Source organism: Leguminivora glycinivorella, chromosome 5 (genome assembly GCF_023078275.1).
Source record: "Leguminivora glycinivorella isolate SPB_JAAS2020 chromosome 5, LegGlyc_1.1, whole genome shotgun sequence".
NCBI classification, from domain to species: domain Eukaryota; kingdom Metazoa; phylum Arthropoda; class Insecta; order Lepidoptera; family Tortricidae; genus Leguminivora; species Leguminivora glycinivorella.
The window spans coordinates 22,400,356-22,418,846 of record NC_062975.1 but is presented as its reverse complement, the minus strand read 5'-3'; the positions used below and the strand labels follow the sequence as shown (position 1 = coordinate 22,418,846).

At 36.7% G+C, this 18,491-nt stretch overlaps 1 protein-coding gene across 3 annotated transcripts in view; it reads left to right on the top strand.

Annotated features, from left to right (window-relative positions):
* Window positions 1–18,491, top strand: part of LOC125226153 (elongation of very long chain fatty acids protein 7-like) — a 96,368-nt gene that overhangs the window by 44,262 nt on the left and 33,615 nt on the right. For all 3 annotated transcript variants that reach the window (XM_048130052.1, XM_048130051.1, XM_048130050.1), the window contains 2 exons: window positions 1,127–1,317; window positions 12,124–12,204. In XM_048130052.1, coding sequence (XP_047986009.1) covers window positions 1,127–1,317; window positions 12,124–12,204 — 272 coding nt within the window. The remainder of the gene's footprint in view (window positions 1–1,126; window positions 1,318–12,123; window positions 12,205–18,491) is intronic.

The following is an 18,491-nucleotide window of genomic DNA, read 5'->3' as shown; positions in this document are numbered from 1 at the left end:
AGACAACGTCAATGACAACAATAATGGCGTACATTGAAAATATTTATTTTGTATGAAAAATTAAAAATTTAAAGACTTCATTAATTTTTAAAACCTATCACTGAACAAATGTTGATCAGTAATGAAGGAAAAATATCAGCCCCCACTTTACATGTTCAAGTCTTCGCCATTTGTTACAGGCTTTCCAACGGTATAAGCTTTTACGTCAAATGGTCGAAATATCACTAGATTTAAAAAACTACGGAACCCTAAAAAGTGCATCATTATAATTATGGAATTTTTATTTAAGTGTTTTGAATAAATAAAGTTTTATCACAAAAAAAAAGTGCATTATGAAAATAAAATACGAGTAAGATGGGGGAAGTTTGAAGAGTATTTTTTGCGGGTTTAGATAAAAAGGGCTTCACTATTAAGGAACATATTTTATCTTACCCCTCAGGAAAAAAACCTTCAATCTTCGCCCACATTACCTTATATGTATGTGCTTGGTGAACTATCAGTACAATCAATCTTCTTGTTACAAATCAGTACTCAGAGTCCTGCCGGAGGTGTGAATTTTTCCATTTTTCCTTTAATTTAAAAATATACAAATCAGTATTATTATGTTTGCTTTAATAACCATTTATGTTATGTATGCAAACGATCCGTGGAGCAAATTTATTTTGTTTTGTTTTTAGTTCAAAGAAATTTTTGGTTGGATAGGATTCATTGCAAATTGACGTTGAATTTCAATGATGAAAACGTTGCCCTTTTTGACATACTTAGACGTTTTGAAAATTTTAGTCGGTATTTGTCAATCTCGGTCAAATTTTGGAATGTGAGGTAATGTGTTTAAAATTCACCAACTTATTTGTTTGACTATTTTTATTTCTTACTTTAGTGACGGTGTACCGCAAGGGTCCATACTATCTCCGCCAATATTTTTTATCACTCACACACAGAATAGCAAGGATAAATGTCACTAGGTCACTACAACCATTCTATTCTAAGAGTACAGAAAGTACTCAAGCCAAAAAAATATGAAAAATGTGATTTTACGTACACAAACGGTGACAGTGGCGCAACCTGGCCTAATTATATTATACATTGCTTCCTTTTGTTTTTTTATAAAGTTTTCTACTTCCAGATCCTCGGGTCCAAGGATGGTTCCTCTTCGACACGCCGCTCCCGACCCTGGCCATGGTCATAGCGTACCTGGCCGTAGTAATGGTCATCGGCCCCCTATGGATGGAGAACAAGAAGCCGTTTAAGCTCAAGAACACCTTGGTGGCGTATAATGCGTTCCAGGTTCTGCTGTCGTCTTACATGTTTTATGAGGTGAGTTTTGCTTTTGTTTTAATTTTTGACAACTATCGAACGGGGAACTAATAGGGCGCCTAGCCTTCAGAGATTAACATACACTAAACAATTTTCGACGGGTAAGGGTAGTGTAGCGGTTAGCAGGTCAGCCACGATAGCTGGAGACCCGGTTTTGGTTCCCGGCTTCGCCACCGGTGGGCTTAATAGTTTTTTATTTGGTGTATAGTATCTATTTCAATTTATGACACCTAGCCAAGTCGGCAATCATTAGTTGAGAACGCTGAAGGAAAGTTAAACAAAGAATACAGATAGGTAGGTCATTTATTTTTCGTAGAATCAAGAAGCTTCACTCCTAGGCGTGTATGTCTAATTTATAGAGCTATAGAAAATAGCATTTTGCCATTTTCTGCAGATTTTTGGATGAGAAGATCGAGTGGTTGAATTTGATAAATCGGCCCGAGCGATCCCGTTAAATCAATACTAATATAAATAAATGGGAAAGTGTGTGTGTGTGTCTGTTTGTTTGTCCGTTTTTCACGGCAAAATGGATGGACGGATTGACGTGATTTTTTAAGTGGAGATAGTTGAAGGGATGGAGAGTGACATAGCCTACTTTTTGTCTCTCTCTAACGCGAGCGAAGCCGCGGGAAAAACCTAGTATGTTATAAGTTCCAACTACATACATATGTTACAAGTGCATTTTTTTGCTAATGGCTGTGCGTTTCTTACAAGTCTTATCAAAGTGATCATTACTCCTTTCTTATCAAGTGTAAAAAGTAGGCAGCTAAAGATATAATTATGACTAAATGTTAGAAAAAGATTACTTGGATCGTTAATCTAATTTTAAAATGTTATACTTGTTTCGTTACTTACACGATAAGATACTACAAAACTATAATTTTCTTGGCAAGCTTATTTAAATAAAACCAAAACGCCAATAGAAGAGAAATCAGAAATCAGAAATCAGAAATATTTATTGTTTAAACTGTGTAGGTACAGGAAGTAACACAAGGTACATTTTTCAGTGAGAGTATCAACAGTTTTACCCTTAGAGGATTTATACATATTTTACTCTGTGATGCTAAATGTGCGGCAGTGCAGTTATCCTTAAACCATTGTCATATTCGCTCCACATCCACATTGCTATACAAACTTCAGTTCACAGTCAACATTTACGACCACTAAACCACTTAGTTAGGTTTAGAGGTTAGTGTTGTCGTGTCATGAACAGCGTCAAACCACAGCGATGTCAAGGATGCCAATCTTAAAAGATGAGATGCAACTTGAATTAGAAATTACGAGAAATGTTGCACTTTACGTTTTTATGACGAAATATTGTTTCCATGAGAAGCAACATGAACTATAAATGACCTGAAATGACTTTAAAGTTAATTCTGGAAAGCAAAAAAACATTAATGATTAAAAAGGTCTGTAGTAAATAAAAGGTAGATGTAAATAAAAGAATAATAATTTGTTTATCCATGAGATGCAAAAATCAGTTAATAAGAAGTGCGAATTAAAACTTTGAAAGGCCAGACAAGAAGAAAAATAGCAGAAAGTTGAAGAAGAAAAGAGCACGAGAACAAGTTCATAATTAAGATAAATTATACGGTAGTCGGTAGTTTCTTTGAAACCCATATTCGCTGAATATAATAAAGTGGTCAAAAAGGTAACTGTTGAAGGACCTAATGAGAAGATTACGTAGCTCCAGACGAACTATTGTAACATAATTAAAATAAACTGAAAAATACAATTATGGTAATTGATGGGTGCCGAACTTACTGCTGTTGTTGTCTCGACAGTTCAGCGGGCGGCCACCCTTATGAAGATTTACTTGGTTCACTCTTTCCTGTGCACACTCGCGAATCGTTATTTATTTTATTTAATAATTATAACTTTATTCGTCATTGCGGATATTTTTTCACGTTGACATCGAATGTCTTTTTTCGGATTGACGTATTTACTTATATTTTTTAAAAAGGTCGACAAAAAGGCGGGTGACATGACAAATAAAAATGAGGTTGAACCTATCATAAGGAAAAGCGAGCGGGATGGAATGACAAGGAATGAAAATTGCGCGAACAGTAACCAAAATAATTTTTAAGAAAAAAAACCGCCTTCCTTTGGGGTTCTGGTGATAAATACTTTCAAATGTTGGATTATGTTATCAATTCGTCTGTATATTTTTTAATGTTTGTTATTCAATATCTCCGTCATTTCTGAACCAATTTTGAAATCTGGATGATTCTGAAGTACTTACAGATGAGAATGATTATCAGAACGGAACTCTAACCAGGGGCGGCTCACTCTTCATCAGCAGTTCCACTGCACCAAATGTCACTGTTCTGGACGTAAGTGCATGCTGTTCTTATAAAAATACCAAAGTCACTATAAGTGTGCCGTTCAGATTTGAGGAGTTCCGTTCTGACCATCATCAGCAATTCCACTGCACCAAATATCACTGTTCTGGACGTAAGTGCATGCTGTTCTTATAAAAATACCAAAGTCACTATAAGTGTGCCGTTCAGATTTGAGGAGTTCCATTCTGACCATCATCAGGAGTTCCACTGCACCAAATGTCACTGTTTCGTACGTAAATGCATGCTGTTCCTTTAAAAACACAAAAATCACCATATGTATGCCTTTCAGATTTGAGTTCCCTCGATTTCTCCAGGATCCCATCATCAGAACTGGGTTTTGAGAAAAATGGGACCAATCTGTATGCATATACATTCAATCAAAAAAAAAATTTTCAAAATCGGTCTAGTAACGACGGAGATATCGAGGAACAAACATAAAAAAAAAAAAAAAAAAAAAAAAAAAAAAAACATACAGACGACTTGATAACCCCTTCCTTTGAGATTTGGAAGGCGGTTAAAAAAGGAGATGCAAGCCACGTTTTTTTCGACCACGAACTTATATATGTCGGTGATGATGTACTTTAAAAGCATCGTCTATCATACAAGGTTTTTTAGCATCCATTCAGACGATAGCCTAGAATCGCCAATGAGGAGGTCAAGTGTCTCGTGCTCGGGCGAAAGTGGCAGAGAACTGGTTTGCATCGAAACGCCTCATTGTATCGAAGATGCTGTTAGACAAGTACCATTAAGACGTAAAATAAACCTTACTACAAACTAATAATGGTTAGCGATGTTCGGAGAAATGTCTTGATACTTCCGTTTGATAATACCGGAATTTTTGTGCAGAAAACATAGTGTACTCGGTGTGATAAGCCCTCGGGTTATTTGTTTGAAGACTTATAGTATGAAATGAGGTTATAATTTATTTTTCTCCTCACTAGCTTGGAAACACGTGTTTTGTCCTTTAATACCAGCGGGTAAAAACGCATTTTATCCACTAGTGGGTAAAGTAATTTGACCTTGAATAAAGTCAAATTAACTGCTTTAAAATTGATAAAAGTAGGTGAATCTAGCAATAAAGATGCTTTACCACCTGTGGAACTACTGGAAGGAGTGATAAACGCATTTTTTGCGTTGTAGTTTCCTCGCTATAGTGAGGGGAAAAGTTTTGTGTTACACTCGGGTGCAAATGTATTTTACTTCTCGTGTGTTAAAAAACTCGCAAGTTCAGGATTCTATTCTCGAACCACTCGCTTCGCTCGTGTTTCAACTATAGAATCCTTTCACTTGCTCGTTTCTCAATTTCACACTCGGCGTTAAAATACAACTTTGCCCCCTTGTATAACAAATAACTATATTTTATTCAAACGAGAATTGAACAAGTAGAAGGCGGGTTATAGTTTCACTTTCACTGACACATTTTATTAGTTTTAGCCTACCGTTTGTGTCATTAGCAATGAAGCACATTTTTTTGTCACATTTACAATTAAGATTTATTATATTGATTAGGGAAACAAATAGCTAATATTTTTTTTTTTGTCTACAAAGATATGTTAACACATTAGCCAAAACAGTTTTCACTGAAAGTTAGTACATACAATTTTGCTCTGAGAGAAAAACACGCGATTAGGTATAAAGTTTAAGTTTACGTAAATGTAACATAAGGATGTAAAGGATGTAAATAAGATGTCAGTTTGCTCCCACAATGATTTAAAATTTGACACCTACTATTAGTTTCTTTGTAAATGGATGACTTAAAAGCGAACGACTACTTAGCGTAATAAAACATTTTTTTTTGGTGATAATTTTTTAGTCAAACGTCATTAACTTTTTAACTTCTGATTAGCAGAAACGTCTGCAATCCATGACACTAGGCTTAGAATAAAATTTATAAGTGGAAAATGTCTGCCTTGGGTGAGACATCTTGGGTCATTAACTTTGTAATCTGAAATACGAGTAATGAGTACATACCATATACCTCAGAAAAAGTGACTATGCCGGGATCGAACCGGGTCTTCAGCTTACACGGCTTACGTGCAGACCAAACGAATGCTCTGATACCCGTCGAAAATTGTCCATTGTATCCTTTACCTTAACCAATTCTAAAAGCGAGCAATGTGAGCTTAAACTAAGGGAGGTAACTAGGAAATTCTAGACAAACTAAGATTTGTACATGCGACAAGACATAAAAGGTGGTCATAGTATTTACGATAGAGATAGGATGCGCGTGCGCACTATCCATCGCCTTGACCGGCTGCCCGCGTCCGGCGTTGCATTCGGTCAACCGAGACTGCATTGCAACTGCAGCTATGCGACTCATACTGTCTGCACCAAGTGTTTGACCGGCAAGGTGAAATAATATTTAAATATATAATTATAATATTCTAAATAACATACTACAATGCTACGATGTTTTTTTTAACTCCTTTTTGCTGTGTTAAGATAATACAGGAGGGGTCAATTCTCCATAAAAACGCTCTCGACTATTCCTTCCTGCTTTTTGAAGATAGAGCAATGATTGTTTACAAAACAGATTATTATGTTTTTATCTGTGTCGGATCGTTTAATTTTTTTGATATTCTTATTTTTAAAGACGCTAGAGCCCATCAAAAATTTCCAAAAACGGCCATATTGATTATGGCGTAAAAAAGGTGTGGTATTTAAAATTAGTAACAATTAGCCAAAAAAACTAAACAGTCCAACACAGATTATTTCATTGTTGTTCAGGTTCTCAAATTTTGTTACGACTAATTAAGTTTTGAAGGAGGAAATAGTCGAGAGCGGAACCTCGATTTAACAAAAATTGCAATATTTTTTAACTGAGGTTTTCTTAATGGACATTTTTTTTCGATCGAAACCTAGTTAATAACACTAGTATAATTAACTAAAAGTCCCAAATTGAAAGGGGGGCTACTTTCCATTTTAGCATTTTCGCTCCTGTATCGTCTTAAGTATACAGCAAAAAGGGGTGTACAAGTTCTAAGGAGGGTTCGGGTTGCCGACGACTCAAAGGACAATAGACGGAACAAATTAGTTCCGTAGGTACGTAGATCCTTCCGTCACCAGCACACCTGACCCTCGTTGAGCTCTGGCAGCCTTACTCACGGCATGACATGGTATACAATTATAATTTGTAATTTATGAAAATGTTTATAATGGTCACTCTCACTACCGAAAAATAATTTCGTACAATCATGGCAAGGGGTCGCATCATGCTCCTTGCGTTATCCCGGCATTCGCCACGGCTCATGAAAGCCTGGGGTCCGCTTTCGCGACTAATCCCAAGATTTGACGTAGCCACTAGTTTTACGAAAGCCAACTGCCATCTGACCTTCCCACCCGAAGGCCTTGTTGGAATTATTCCGTTTTCCTTACAATGCTTTCCTTCACCGAAAAGAATCTGCCAATATCAAATGACATTTCCCACATAAATTCCGAAAAACTCATTGGTACGAGGGTTCGAACCCGCGATCTCCGGATTGAAAGCAGCACGCTCTTACCGCTAAGGCACCAGCGCGCAGCGCTTGCTCATGGCAAGGTTCTATTAGTAAAGAATTCGCCAAAAGAGTTTTTGTGGGTTAAACCGTGGATTTTTAATAAGCGTAGAAACCGGAACTTGACTTTCGTTTTAATTTACTTCGCTGCGTAGCGTGCGTATAATGTGTACGACGACAGTTTAAAAGTACTAGCAATGATTATTTATCTCTTTATCATCACAGGCCTTTGCGTCTATTGCAGACGATTTACACATTGCTGCTTCGACAACGGGTTTGGTGACTGTGGAGGCCGATTCGCAAGCGGCACGACCTGACACATTTTTGGCAGAGGAAACTCATGCCACCTGAGGTTCCAGTCTCGGTTTGCTTTCTGCGACACCTTTTACTATCTAAAGCATTAAACCAGGCTTCGTCGCATAGAGGGGGCCGAAAGTGGGAGTCCCCCCCCCCCCCCCCCCCCCCCCCCCATTAAGGCCTTCCCGTGGTCGAGGGGACGGTGCGTAAATGCATTCCCCACTCCGACAAAAAAAAGGCTTCGTCGCATAGCCTTCTCCCCACCACAACACGCTTAGTGTTATCTCTTTATAGGTCAAGAAAAAAAAATAAAACCTGACCAAAAATATATGACTAAGCGCCATGTTGCGGAATTTCATTAGAACTATTTTCTTCATACTAAATGGTACTGTAATCCCATACATCAGAACAACAGCGCCCTCCTGACAATAGTCATATTATATTTCTAGTCAGGCTTTAAGCACAGTATAATAAAGAGTACTATCACACAGTATGGCCACTCCTGCTCCCCGCCGAAAGTGCCACCCACCCCCTCGGTTACCTCACAGTTACCGCCTGTCAAAACCGCGAACAGCCGACCTGTCATATCTCACGCATACAAGCATCGCGTTCACCTACACGAGCTTAGAATGTGTGCTAGGAACGCGCCTCTTTCATAATATATTTGATCCAGTGTCCGAGACAATTATCTTTAAGACGATACGGTAGGGGTCAATTCTCCATACAAACGCTCTCAACTATTTCCTCCCTGGTTTTTGAAGATAGAGCAATGATTTTTTTTTATCTGTGTCGGACCGTTTTGATTTTTTTGATATTCTGCTTTTTAAAGATTCTAGAGCCAATCAAAAATTTCCAAAAACGGCCTTTTTCATTGTGGCGCAAAAAAAGGTGTGATACTCAAGATTGGTAACAATTAACCAAAAAAGCTAAACGGTCCGACATAGATTATTTCATTGTTATTCAGACTCTCAAATTTCGTTCAAGAGTCGTGAGCGGAACCTCGATTTTAAAGATTTTTTGAAATATCTTTTGACTGAGTTGCTCTTAATGGACAATTTTTTTTTTGATAAATCTAGTTAATAACACGTGTATATTTAACTAAAATTCCCAAGTTGAAAGGGGGGCTCCTTTCCATTTTAGCATTTTCGCTACCGTATCCTGTTATGTAAATAAGATGTTGTAGGAATATAATACATGGGGTCACCCATTCATGTATTTCTTTTTATCCAAGTGCTCTTGGTTTTATTTGGGGAATTTTTCAGTCCTGACCTTCAAAGGGTCGTCTCAAAAAATGACGTGTTTTTTGTATTGTGAAGCAGAATATAATCAATGGATGTCTGTACAGGACGTCATTTAAATTTAAAATTTAATCAAACGTTTGATATATTATTTGATTTAGGTGATTTTAACGTATTTTGCAACAATGTATCTACAGCGTCACTGTATATTAAATATAAATTTAACGTAGACGGCTGCATCATTACTGCACAGGAAGCATGCAGCAGTCATTTTGCTTTCAATATCATGTTACGTTTCAACCACGTTTGAACTACCTACTGTTTAGTATAAGCAAAGTTACTGTCGAAGTAAAATGTGTAATCAGTGCATAGACTGCCATCTCTTGACACAGGCTTAAAACTTTTGAGCCTCAGTTTTGACAATTTGGCCCATATTCTTAGGCCCACTTGCACCAACAACTTAACTCAGGGTTAGTGGGCTGTCAACTATCAAATTCCATATAAAATGGTGGGTTAACCTTCGGGTTAACCGCCATCTAAGCCAGGGTACCTTTTTATGTATGGTACTGAGGTGCGTTTTTTTCTTTGACTTTATCTGTCTATACGGAGTTACATTATAATATATTATGTATTTGGTATAAGTTAACTAAGTACATACGCAGTGGCGTTTTGTGCTGGCGCCGAATGCACCACGGCTGTGAGCGACGCGGGGCGGGGGCGCGAGCGGCCGCACGCTGCCGAGCAGCCGCCGAGCTTCTACGAACTATAGGCGAATGTTCGAAAAACTATGGTGAAAGAGCTTAAGCGGCAGCTATATTACACGATAAAACACCTTATCGTCATACTGTTAAGCCTTACTTTGTTTTGTAATGAATGGAGTTTTACATTTATGTACTTACGACAGATGAATACTTGAGTTGAGCAAACAAAATTCGTCATTTTGTTCCGAAGTTTCGATTTTAAAAACTGCAATTAGTGCTAAGTTTAATTATAATAGGAAAATATTACATTTGATTTGTGGATTGATATTCAATTCACTTATTGTCAAATTGGGTAAGTGTCTATTTTAAGTATTTTTGAATTTGAATTGAATGTTGAATAGTTTTGTTCCAAGTTTGAAATATTTCTCGTATGTTATGTGCGTAAGTAAACAATAATACTTTAGCTTTGTGCTGAGACCACCGAGTAATATTAGACGGTCAACCAAACTTTAGCACTAAAAAAACCGGCCAAGTGCGAGTCGGACTCGCCCACCGAGGGTTCCGTACAAACTTTCAATAGTTGAATCATCAAATGTTATTCATATAACTCTACAAACTTGACCAAATCCCTCAAGACTCAATTCCCACATAAGTAATATTTGAATATACAATTTTATTGTTATACAACGTCCAAAGAAAATCACAACTCGACTTCAATAGTTTACGACATGTAAGGCAGCGTTCCCACTTATCCGTCGCGTGTCTCGGGGCGCGCAAAGGGCGTCCGCGCCACGCCACCTGAGTGTAATTCAAAAAGCGCTTCCTCAGTACATTTTGTATAGGAAGGACGTAAGGCGCGCCGCCAAGCGGCGCGGCGCGCGCCCCGCCGCCGCCACGCCACCTGGGGCGCGTCTTACGTCTTTCCTATACAAAATGTACTGAGGAGACGTTTTTTGAATTACACTGAAGCGGCGTGGCGCGGACGCCCGTTGCGCGCCCCGAGACACGCGACGCATAAGTGGGAACGCTGCCTAAGGACGCTCCTGAAGCGACCTCATTATATCAGGATAAATGCGATGTAGGAAATGAGCGTTCAACGTACAGCGATATCTTTCGGCAAATTAAGTAAACTAATGTGTGCGAGCTAGTATGGAGGATGATTTTTATGGGATAATTGTTTATTGTGTGAACCGATTTTAACCATTTTTCCTCTCTTTGAAAGTAAAAACTTTCATTTTTATTCTGTAAAAAATACAGGTACAATAAACACCCGCAAGAGTGTTCAAATTGGAAATGTAAATCTGGAAGGATTTTTTACAAAGTAAAAAAAAAGTTCATTTTTTTTTAAAAACATTTTTTTTCCACAACAAAAAAATTATGAAAAAAATAGTTTAGATATGTATAGTTTGAGTTTTTTCTAACGATACCCCACTTGCCCGAGTAAATTTGAAATTTATAGTTTTCCCCCCTTTTATTTTGGCCATTTTCTGTAATTAATATTAATACATTTAAAAAAATATACTTTCAATTTGTAGAAATTAACGATGTTCATAAGTATTGCATATTTCAAAGCGATAGCATAAGTAGTTCTCGAGGTATTAAATAGTGTGACAGACAGACAGACAGACGGACAGAGTCGCACCATATAAGGGCCTTTTATTTGTACCTTTTTGGTAAGGAACCCTAAAAAGGCGCGAAATTTAAATTTTCTATGAGAATTTAACCTTCGCCCCTATAAAATCAATATTTTTTTGAAGTGTTAGAATATGGTTCGTCGATGATTCCGCCAACGCCAAGGTTTAGGAAGGCACGCGTTTCAAGAAATTAACTAGCCGCTGAGCCGTCTATTTTTAAATTTGCCGTTTTTTTAGTACCAAGATTTGGTTGACCGTCTTCTTTAGTAGGAACAAAAGACAAAAGCTATTGGTTTGGATTACGTCAAAAAGGAAAAACGGATTCCTATAGGTCACTCGTGCGTCTGTCTGTCCGTCTGTCACAGCCAATTTTCTCCAAAACTACAGAACCGATTAACTTGAAATTTGGCAAACATATGTCCTGTGACCCAAGGACGGACAAGCAATTTAAATCAAGAAAATTTAATTTTAGGAGTCACTTTTGGAAGGTAAAAAAATGAAAATTAAAAATTAAAGTTTTTTAAACTCTATTGTGTTACATATCAAATGAAAGAGCTTTTTATAAGTATTTCAAAAATATCTTCTCAAATAATTATAAGTCAAGTAATTTTCAAGTAATTTAAGAAAATAGGTCAAAAATTCACAGAAAAAATACACGAGATAGCCTTCAATCTATGGATTACACAGGAAAGGCTATTATAAATCTTCAGTCAAGCGTAAGTCGGACTTAAAAGAAAGAAAACTCAAATTTCTCTGCCGCTGAAAGGAGTTACCAAATCTCTTGAAATCTACCTAAATTATTCTCAAAAATGATTTAAGTGCCTTCAAAAAACGAGGCGTTTAAGCCCTTCTTGTGGTGTACGGAGCCCTTACAACGATAGCACAACTCGCACTTATAATGACCAAATAATCTAGATATGTTGATCATAAGAGGGGCGGCATATCGGCAAAATTGGTGATCGGCCCCGGGCGGCAATCACAGACGCTACGCGGCTGTACATACGTTTTGCTTAGTTTGCATCTTCGGTATGTTTGCTAATGCCGTGTGCTTATTATTGTCTTTTAAGCATAGATGAAATAATATTTGACATTTGTTTCAGCACCTAATGTCAGGATGGTGGGGTGACTACAGTCTGGCGTGCCAGCCAGTTGACTACAGCGAGAGCGAACAGGCGAGACGGGTAAGTTTTCGTCTAGTTATATGTTATTGTTTTTATCTCTTCAACTTCGCCCTGACCAAAGATTAAAGGAATTTTTTAAAGTTGTCCACCCCACTTTTTTTGTAACATGGGTATTTTTTACGCGATTCATATTCAGAGTCGCGAGGTCTTTCGATCCTGATAGGTGAAAAAAAATGTTCCAAGATTTCCATACATTTTTCAGACCTTCCATTCCGTAACCGCTATACAAAATGTATGAAAAAATGGTAACGGAATGGGACAAGAACCTCAGGACACTTTTTTTCTCCTATTACACTGAGAGAAATTTGCATTGTGAATTTAACAAGTTCGACTTGTTGCGGTTTATCCGTTTGAATCAGCCAAACGTATGTTTAAAACAATATGTGTCAGGTTGTTTTTATAAAATCGACATGTTGATTCAAATATATTGCCGATTCAAATGACAAGTAGCTTGTTGTTTGAACCAAAGAGCACGTGGGCGCTATTTTAACCAAAAAACTTGTTGAACGAACATGAAAACTGGTTGTATTTTCTCTCAGTGTAGGATTGAAAGAGCTCGCGATTCTGAGTGGAAATCACATAAATATTTCCAAATCCAAAAAAGTGGGGTGGACAACTTTGAAAAAAATGGCCCACAACGGAAGTGAGACAACTTTGAAAAGCACATTGAGATCGCCAGGGCAGTTTAAAGGCCTGCTCGGGATCAAAGGCATCTATTATTTTGAAGGCAGAATAGCGTTGGTGCACAGAAGTTATTTACGATTTCATGTGGTCTCAATATTATCTATTCGCCGGGTTAGATAGTAAGCTAGTTATATAGTTAAGTATTAGATTCAGTTTTATTGTCTGGGGACTAAAAATCAGCGGTCTCTCTGAGGCTCATCCATTTTACTGCACACACATCTGTAATTTTATTTACTAAGTTTATATACATTTCCATGTCGTGCTGTGTTGGTAATTAATATCTTTTTAATTTATTTATTTTAATATCAGTTTAATATGATCAGATAAAAAAAAATATCTTGTACCATTTCTGATTCAAGTCCAAAACAAACTATCATTGCTACGCCGTATATGGGCGATGCACTACAACTAGTATCTACAAAAGATTAATTAAATAAACATAAAATTATAACACATAAAACTCAAGAACATCCGTTACCTACTCCAATTCTTCTCTCATTAGTACGAAAACTCACTGAATCTATTTCGTAACCAAACGGAATATTATAATCGACGCTTTGCGTAACGGAACCATCACTTTGTTCTAATGTCCGTCCGTCCGTTTGTAGGTTAGTTGGAGCCCATTCTTACATAAAAATTTGTTAAAGTTCAGATGGGCATTTTCAGAATTTAGTAACCCAAAATTAACCTGCTGTCAGTTTTGTGACGGCAATTAAGCATAAAAACTGTCTAAAAATTAATCTTTTTCACGTTCTGAATGTAGATTATCGATTAAAGTTTATGTAATTAACAAAAAAATGCTTCTAAAACTGACAGCGAGTTAATTTTTGTTAACAACTTACGCTAATTTTGGCTCCCAGATTCTGAAAATGCGCATACGATGTTGACGATCGCTTTGATGATTAGAATAGAACGCATGACATTTGCCACAGAATACTAAATACAACCATACCGAAAACTGTACTTCTACAAGACTCAAGTTTGAAAATTCAGGGAAAAGTCCTATTTAAGTAATCGAACCTTCGATGTAAGGAATAAATCAAATTATTTTATTAAATATTTTTTGATTTGTTTTTTTAAGTAGTAACACCACTATATATAAATTATAAACTGAAATAGATATACCATTTGTACAATGCTAAAGAATTTTGTTACCAACATTTAGCGATCGTAAGATATATACCAAAGCGACCAACAAAATCTTGCTGCGTGTTGACGGGAATTGCGGTCAGGAAGCGATGGTGTAGCGGTCCAACACGTCAGCCGCGTTAGCTGGAGACCCGGGTTCGATTCCCGGCTTCGCCACCAGTGGGCTTGATCGTTTTTTCTTTAGTGTATGGTATCTATTTCAGTTTATAATCGAACCTTTCTAAGGCACTCAACCGGTCCCATAAAAGCGATAAAGGGATGGGATCGGCGATAGAAAAGAACACAATATAGTCACTCGCGTGTAAATAAAAGAGAGAGCGAGCGATTTTTGTTCATCGCTCGGCGACTCGCTGGCGATAACATCGCGTCTCTTTTATTTACACGGGAGCGATTATTTTCGTTTCTTTTTATCGCCGACTGCTCATCGCTTGTTTTTAGTGGGACCAGTGCCTAATTTATCGCAATTTATTTGACCTAGGTAATTACTGTATTTGTGGTTACGGCTTTTCAAAGAATTATTTTATACTAGCTTTTTCCACGGCTTCGCTCGCGTTAGAAAGAGACAAAAAGTAGCCTATGTCACTCTCCATCCTTAAAAAATCACGTCAATTCGTTGCTCCATTTTGCCGTGAAAGACGGACAAACAAACAGACTCACACTCTTTCCCATTTATAATATTAGTATGGATACCAAGAGGTCGTATCAAAATAAGATAAAAACTGAAAAAAAATCTGAATAGGGTTCCAATTCGCGTGCTTTTGTAGATATTATTATGTTATACTGTTTTATTACTATGACTATGTATAGTACATTATAAGCCCATGACTAAAATGTCTATCGTATTTTCAATTCATAAAAAAAAATCGATGTTTCGATTTCGGTAGAAATATTTTGTTTTATTAATTTTAGTACCTAAATGGGGCTCAGTCTATCTAAGAATGTCCTATAATATTTATTAATTAATATATTATTTGACTTTCTTATACAGATATACTGACACCACCGTAAGCTCAAGAAGGCTTGTGTTGTTGTGGGTAGGTACTTTGATTTGTAAGTATTTGCATACTTATGTTAATTAATTTTTAATTTTTATTAATTTGTTTTTATTGTTAAATTTTGGAAAATGACGATCCTTATTGGGGGACACAATATGATGATTTATTATTAATATTATTCCTGTTATCTCTAAGTTTTTAATTTTATGACGATCATGATGGGAATTCTTATATTTTTGAACAGAAACGCAAACTTACATATATTGTAATTTTTTTCGTGAAATAAATCATCTATCTATCTATCTATCTATCTCAAAGATATATTTAATACATAGATACTTGCATACATGATATAAAACATCCATGACTTGACTCAGTTGGCTTGACATCCATGGCTTGATTACCGGGACTCGAACCCAGGACCACGGCCTAGCAGACAGGGTCACTAACCACTAGGCCCGACCGGTGGTCATAATAATTGGGCTACGATAGAAAAAGTGTCTGTAAGAATCAGAAACTGGTTATTTCGTTTGTCTAGTCTAGACATTTGCAATCAACTCTCACTAGACACCATTTTTGAAAACGGCAATCGATTTTGGACTTTAGTTCGTTATCACTAAGTACATTACCTTTTTTTATAGGTATGGCATTGGCATAAATGCAAAGAAGCGAAATTTTAGACTAGAATGTTATCTACCCTAAAATATTTTACTAGATTTTGAAATAAATTTGTACTCTGTATTTATTTAAATTAAGCGTGAACTAATTTGCGCATTTTAGGGTAGTTATACAACATTTTGTGGTTAACCAACTAATACAAAAACCAAGCGGATGTGTCCGCACAGTCAAGTGGTATTGACAATGACAATCTTGTGCCTATTTCATGATAATCTTGCAATGAAATATTGTCTATTTCTGGGAAGTATCGCTTTTTGGGCGCAACAACTCGAGAGGACTGTAAAGGGATTTCATATTAAGGCCTAGGCCTGCAAAGTAACATTATTGTCCTTTAAGCATTTTTTTTTATTTCATTGTATGTGAACAGGCAATATAAAAGTGTTATTCCCGTGTCCTCGTCGGGTGACAATTGTTTTTACAAAGTTTCCCACAATACGACGCTAGCTCGTCTTTATATACCCACTTGGCCGGAAATCCTCACTTTCGAAACCGGCCTCTGATGCGGCGCTATGACATTTTTCGCTGATACGGGCAATGAAACCCATGTTAATCGGCTACGCTTCTCGAGCGTGACAATTGACAGTCGGGTTCAATACGGTAGCTAAAGTGTTAAAATGAGGGCGTTGAGCGAAAAAATGTATGAGACCATAGATTAAATATAAGATCATACCATCCCATACATTAAAATGCGACCGCTTAAGAACGCGCATACACTACACCACACATAGATGGCGCCACAAAAAAAAATGTCTTGTAGCTTTCAATTATACTTGTAGATGGCGTTAAGTGTCACTTTTGAGATAGATTTATGGCTCGAAAGTAACACTTGTAATCGATGGCAACAAGGCATTTTTTTGTGGCGCCATCTATGCGTGGTGTAGTGTATGCGCGTTCTTAGGCGGTCGCATTTTAATGTATGGGATGGTATGATCTTCTTATACCTCTCTTTAATCTATGATGAGACAGTCTTAAACATTTTTCGCAAATTTTAATTGTAGAAAGTCCAATGGTCGGCTGATTCCAAAAATCGTCTTAGGTGTAATTAAAATTTCAAAACTACTGATAGCTAAATTACATCTAATGTGCCTTAATAGCACGTAATAGAGGATACAGTCGGATAACGGAAGTATGTTATGCTTTCCTGTGTACTGTAATAATAATAAATAACATCGCTAACTAGTCAAGGGCTTAGGTAAATGAAATATGAAGTATTGTTTGAGTAGCAAATTATTATTCACAATATCCGATATTTCGTGATTCCATTTTGGTTTTTACAGTAGCGTCAATAGTTATCATAAATTATTAGTACCCTTGATAATTTTATTTTCAGCATAAAGTTTAAATTTTAGTAACATACACACGTTCACTTTTATGTTCTTATGTTTAAATTAAAATCGTCTATAAATACCCTTAAAAAGCGCATTGATTTTGGAAAACACAGAACGTACTATAAGGCTGACTAGCACCAACCACTTAACTCAGGGTTGGTGGGCTCCTTAAATAAAAAAAAGGGTTTGTGGGCTGTCAACTGTCAAATTCCATATAAAATGGTGGGTTAACCCTCCATTTTCGTTGGTGCAAGTCCTAAAAGGAGTAAGCTCAACGAAAAGGACCAAAATAAATATGTAGGAAACGATATTGACAGCCTCATGTTATTTTAAACGTCAAACTTCGGTTCGATGACATTACGACGACGTATTCACTCTTAAAAAAAAACTTGTATCTTCGTCTGTCAATGAGGTAGGTATCAAAGTCAACTTTGAGGAGCCAATACATATAGTGACTATCTTGGCCTGACTACTATCTTTTTCGTCTTAATGAATGAAAGTAGACTACTTACTACTTACTATTTTTTCTCTTAATGAATGAAAGTACACACCAGATTTGACCCAAAACAAACACAAACACTTAAACGTTTGTTACTAAATACTTGAACACACTTCAACACTCAAGTTTGTCAATATTATGTGTGTGTGAATTTCAAATCCGTATAAGCAAATAGATGTGTTGTTAAAACAAGTCATTGAAGAGTAAAGTCATCTTTATATATCGTAGATAAGACATTAGTTTAAATTTTAGTCTTACTTTCATATTTATAAATTTTTATTTACTGTAGTAAATTTTTAAATTTGATCACGATATCGTTCACCTAAATTTTAATCGACTATAACTTCCAAAATAATTAATTGTTACCGGTGCTTTTGACATTTTTTAAATGTTCGAGGCGCATTCAAACGACCCTTAGAAAAAAATCTAAAATGCGACATTTTTCAAAAAACAAAACTTTCACCTGTCGGTGCCAATATTTTGAGCAAAGTCCACCTGCGGTAGTACAGATGTAGTGCGGAAAGGGTTTCCTTCGGAAACGTTCGTATTTGTCATACTAGTTAATGTCAGTATTGTATTGACACTGACTGAAATAGCATAACATTTATGCTAAAGTGTCTAACGTATTCTAAAAATATAAAATGTTTGTTGGGGACTCTGAAAAAAAAAAGGTATTTATGAATGACAGAAGAATAAAGTGACGTATCTACGCGCGCATGCGCATGAATGGGTCAAGTTTGTTGAACGGCACAAGCTCTACACTTTCCAACGTGCACACTCGCGATTCGAAAGTGTTGCGGCCAGTTCGAGACATAGACAAAAAGCTAAGGATCCGCTGGCAAGTTGTGGGACTTGGCTGAATTTGTACAATAGTCACATAAGATGGCTTAACCCCTTGAATGCGGTTGTCAAAAATTTGCTACTGAATGAATAACCCTTCAATTTGTTCATTAC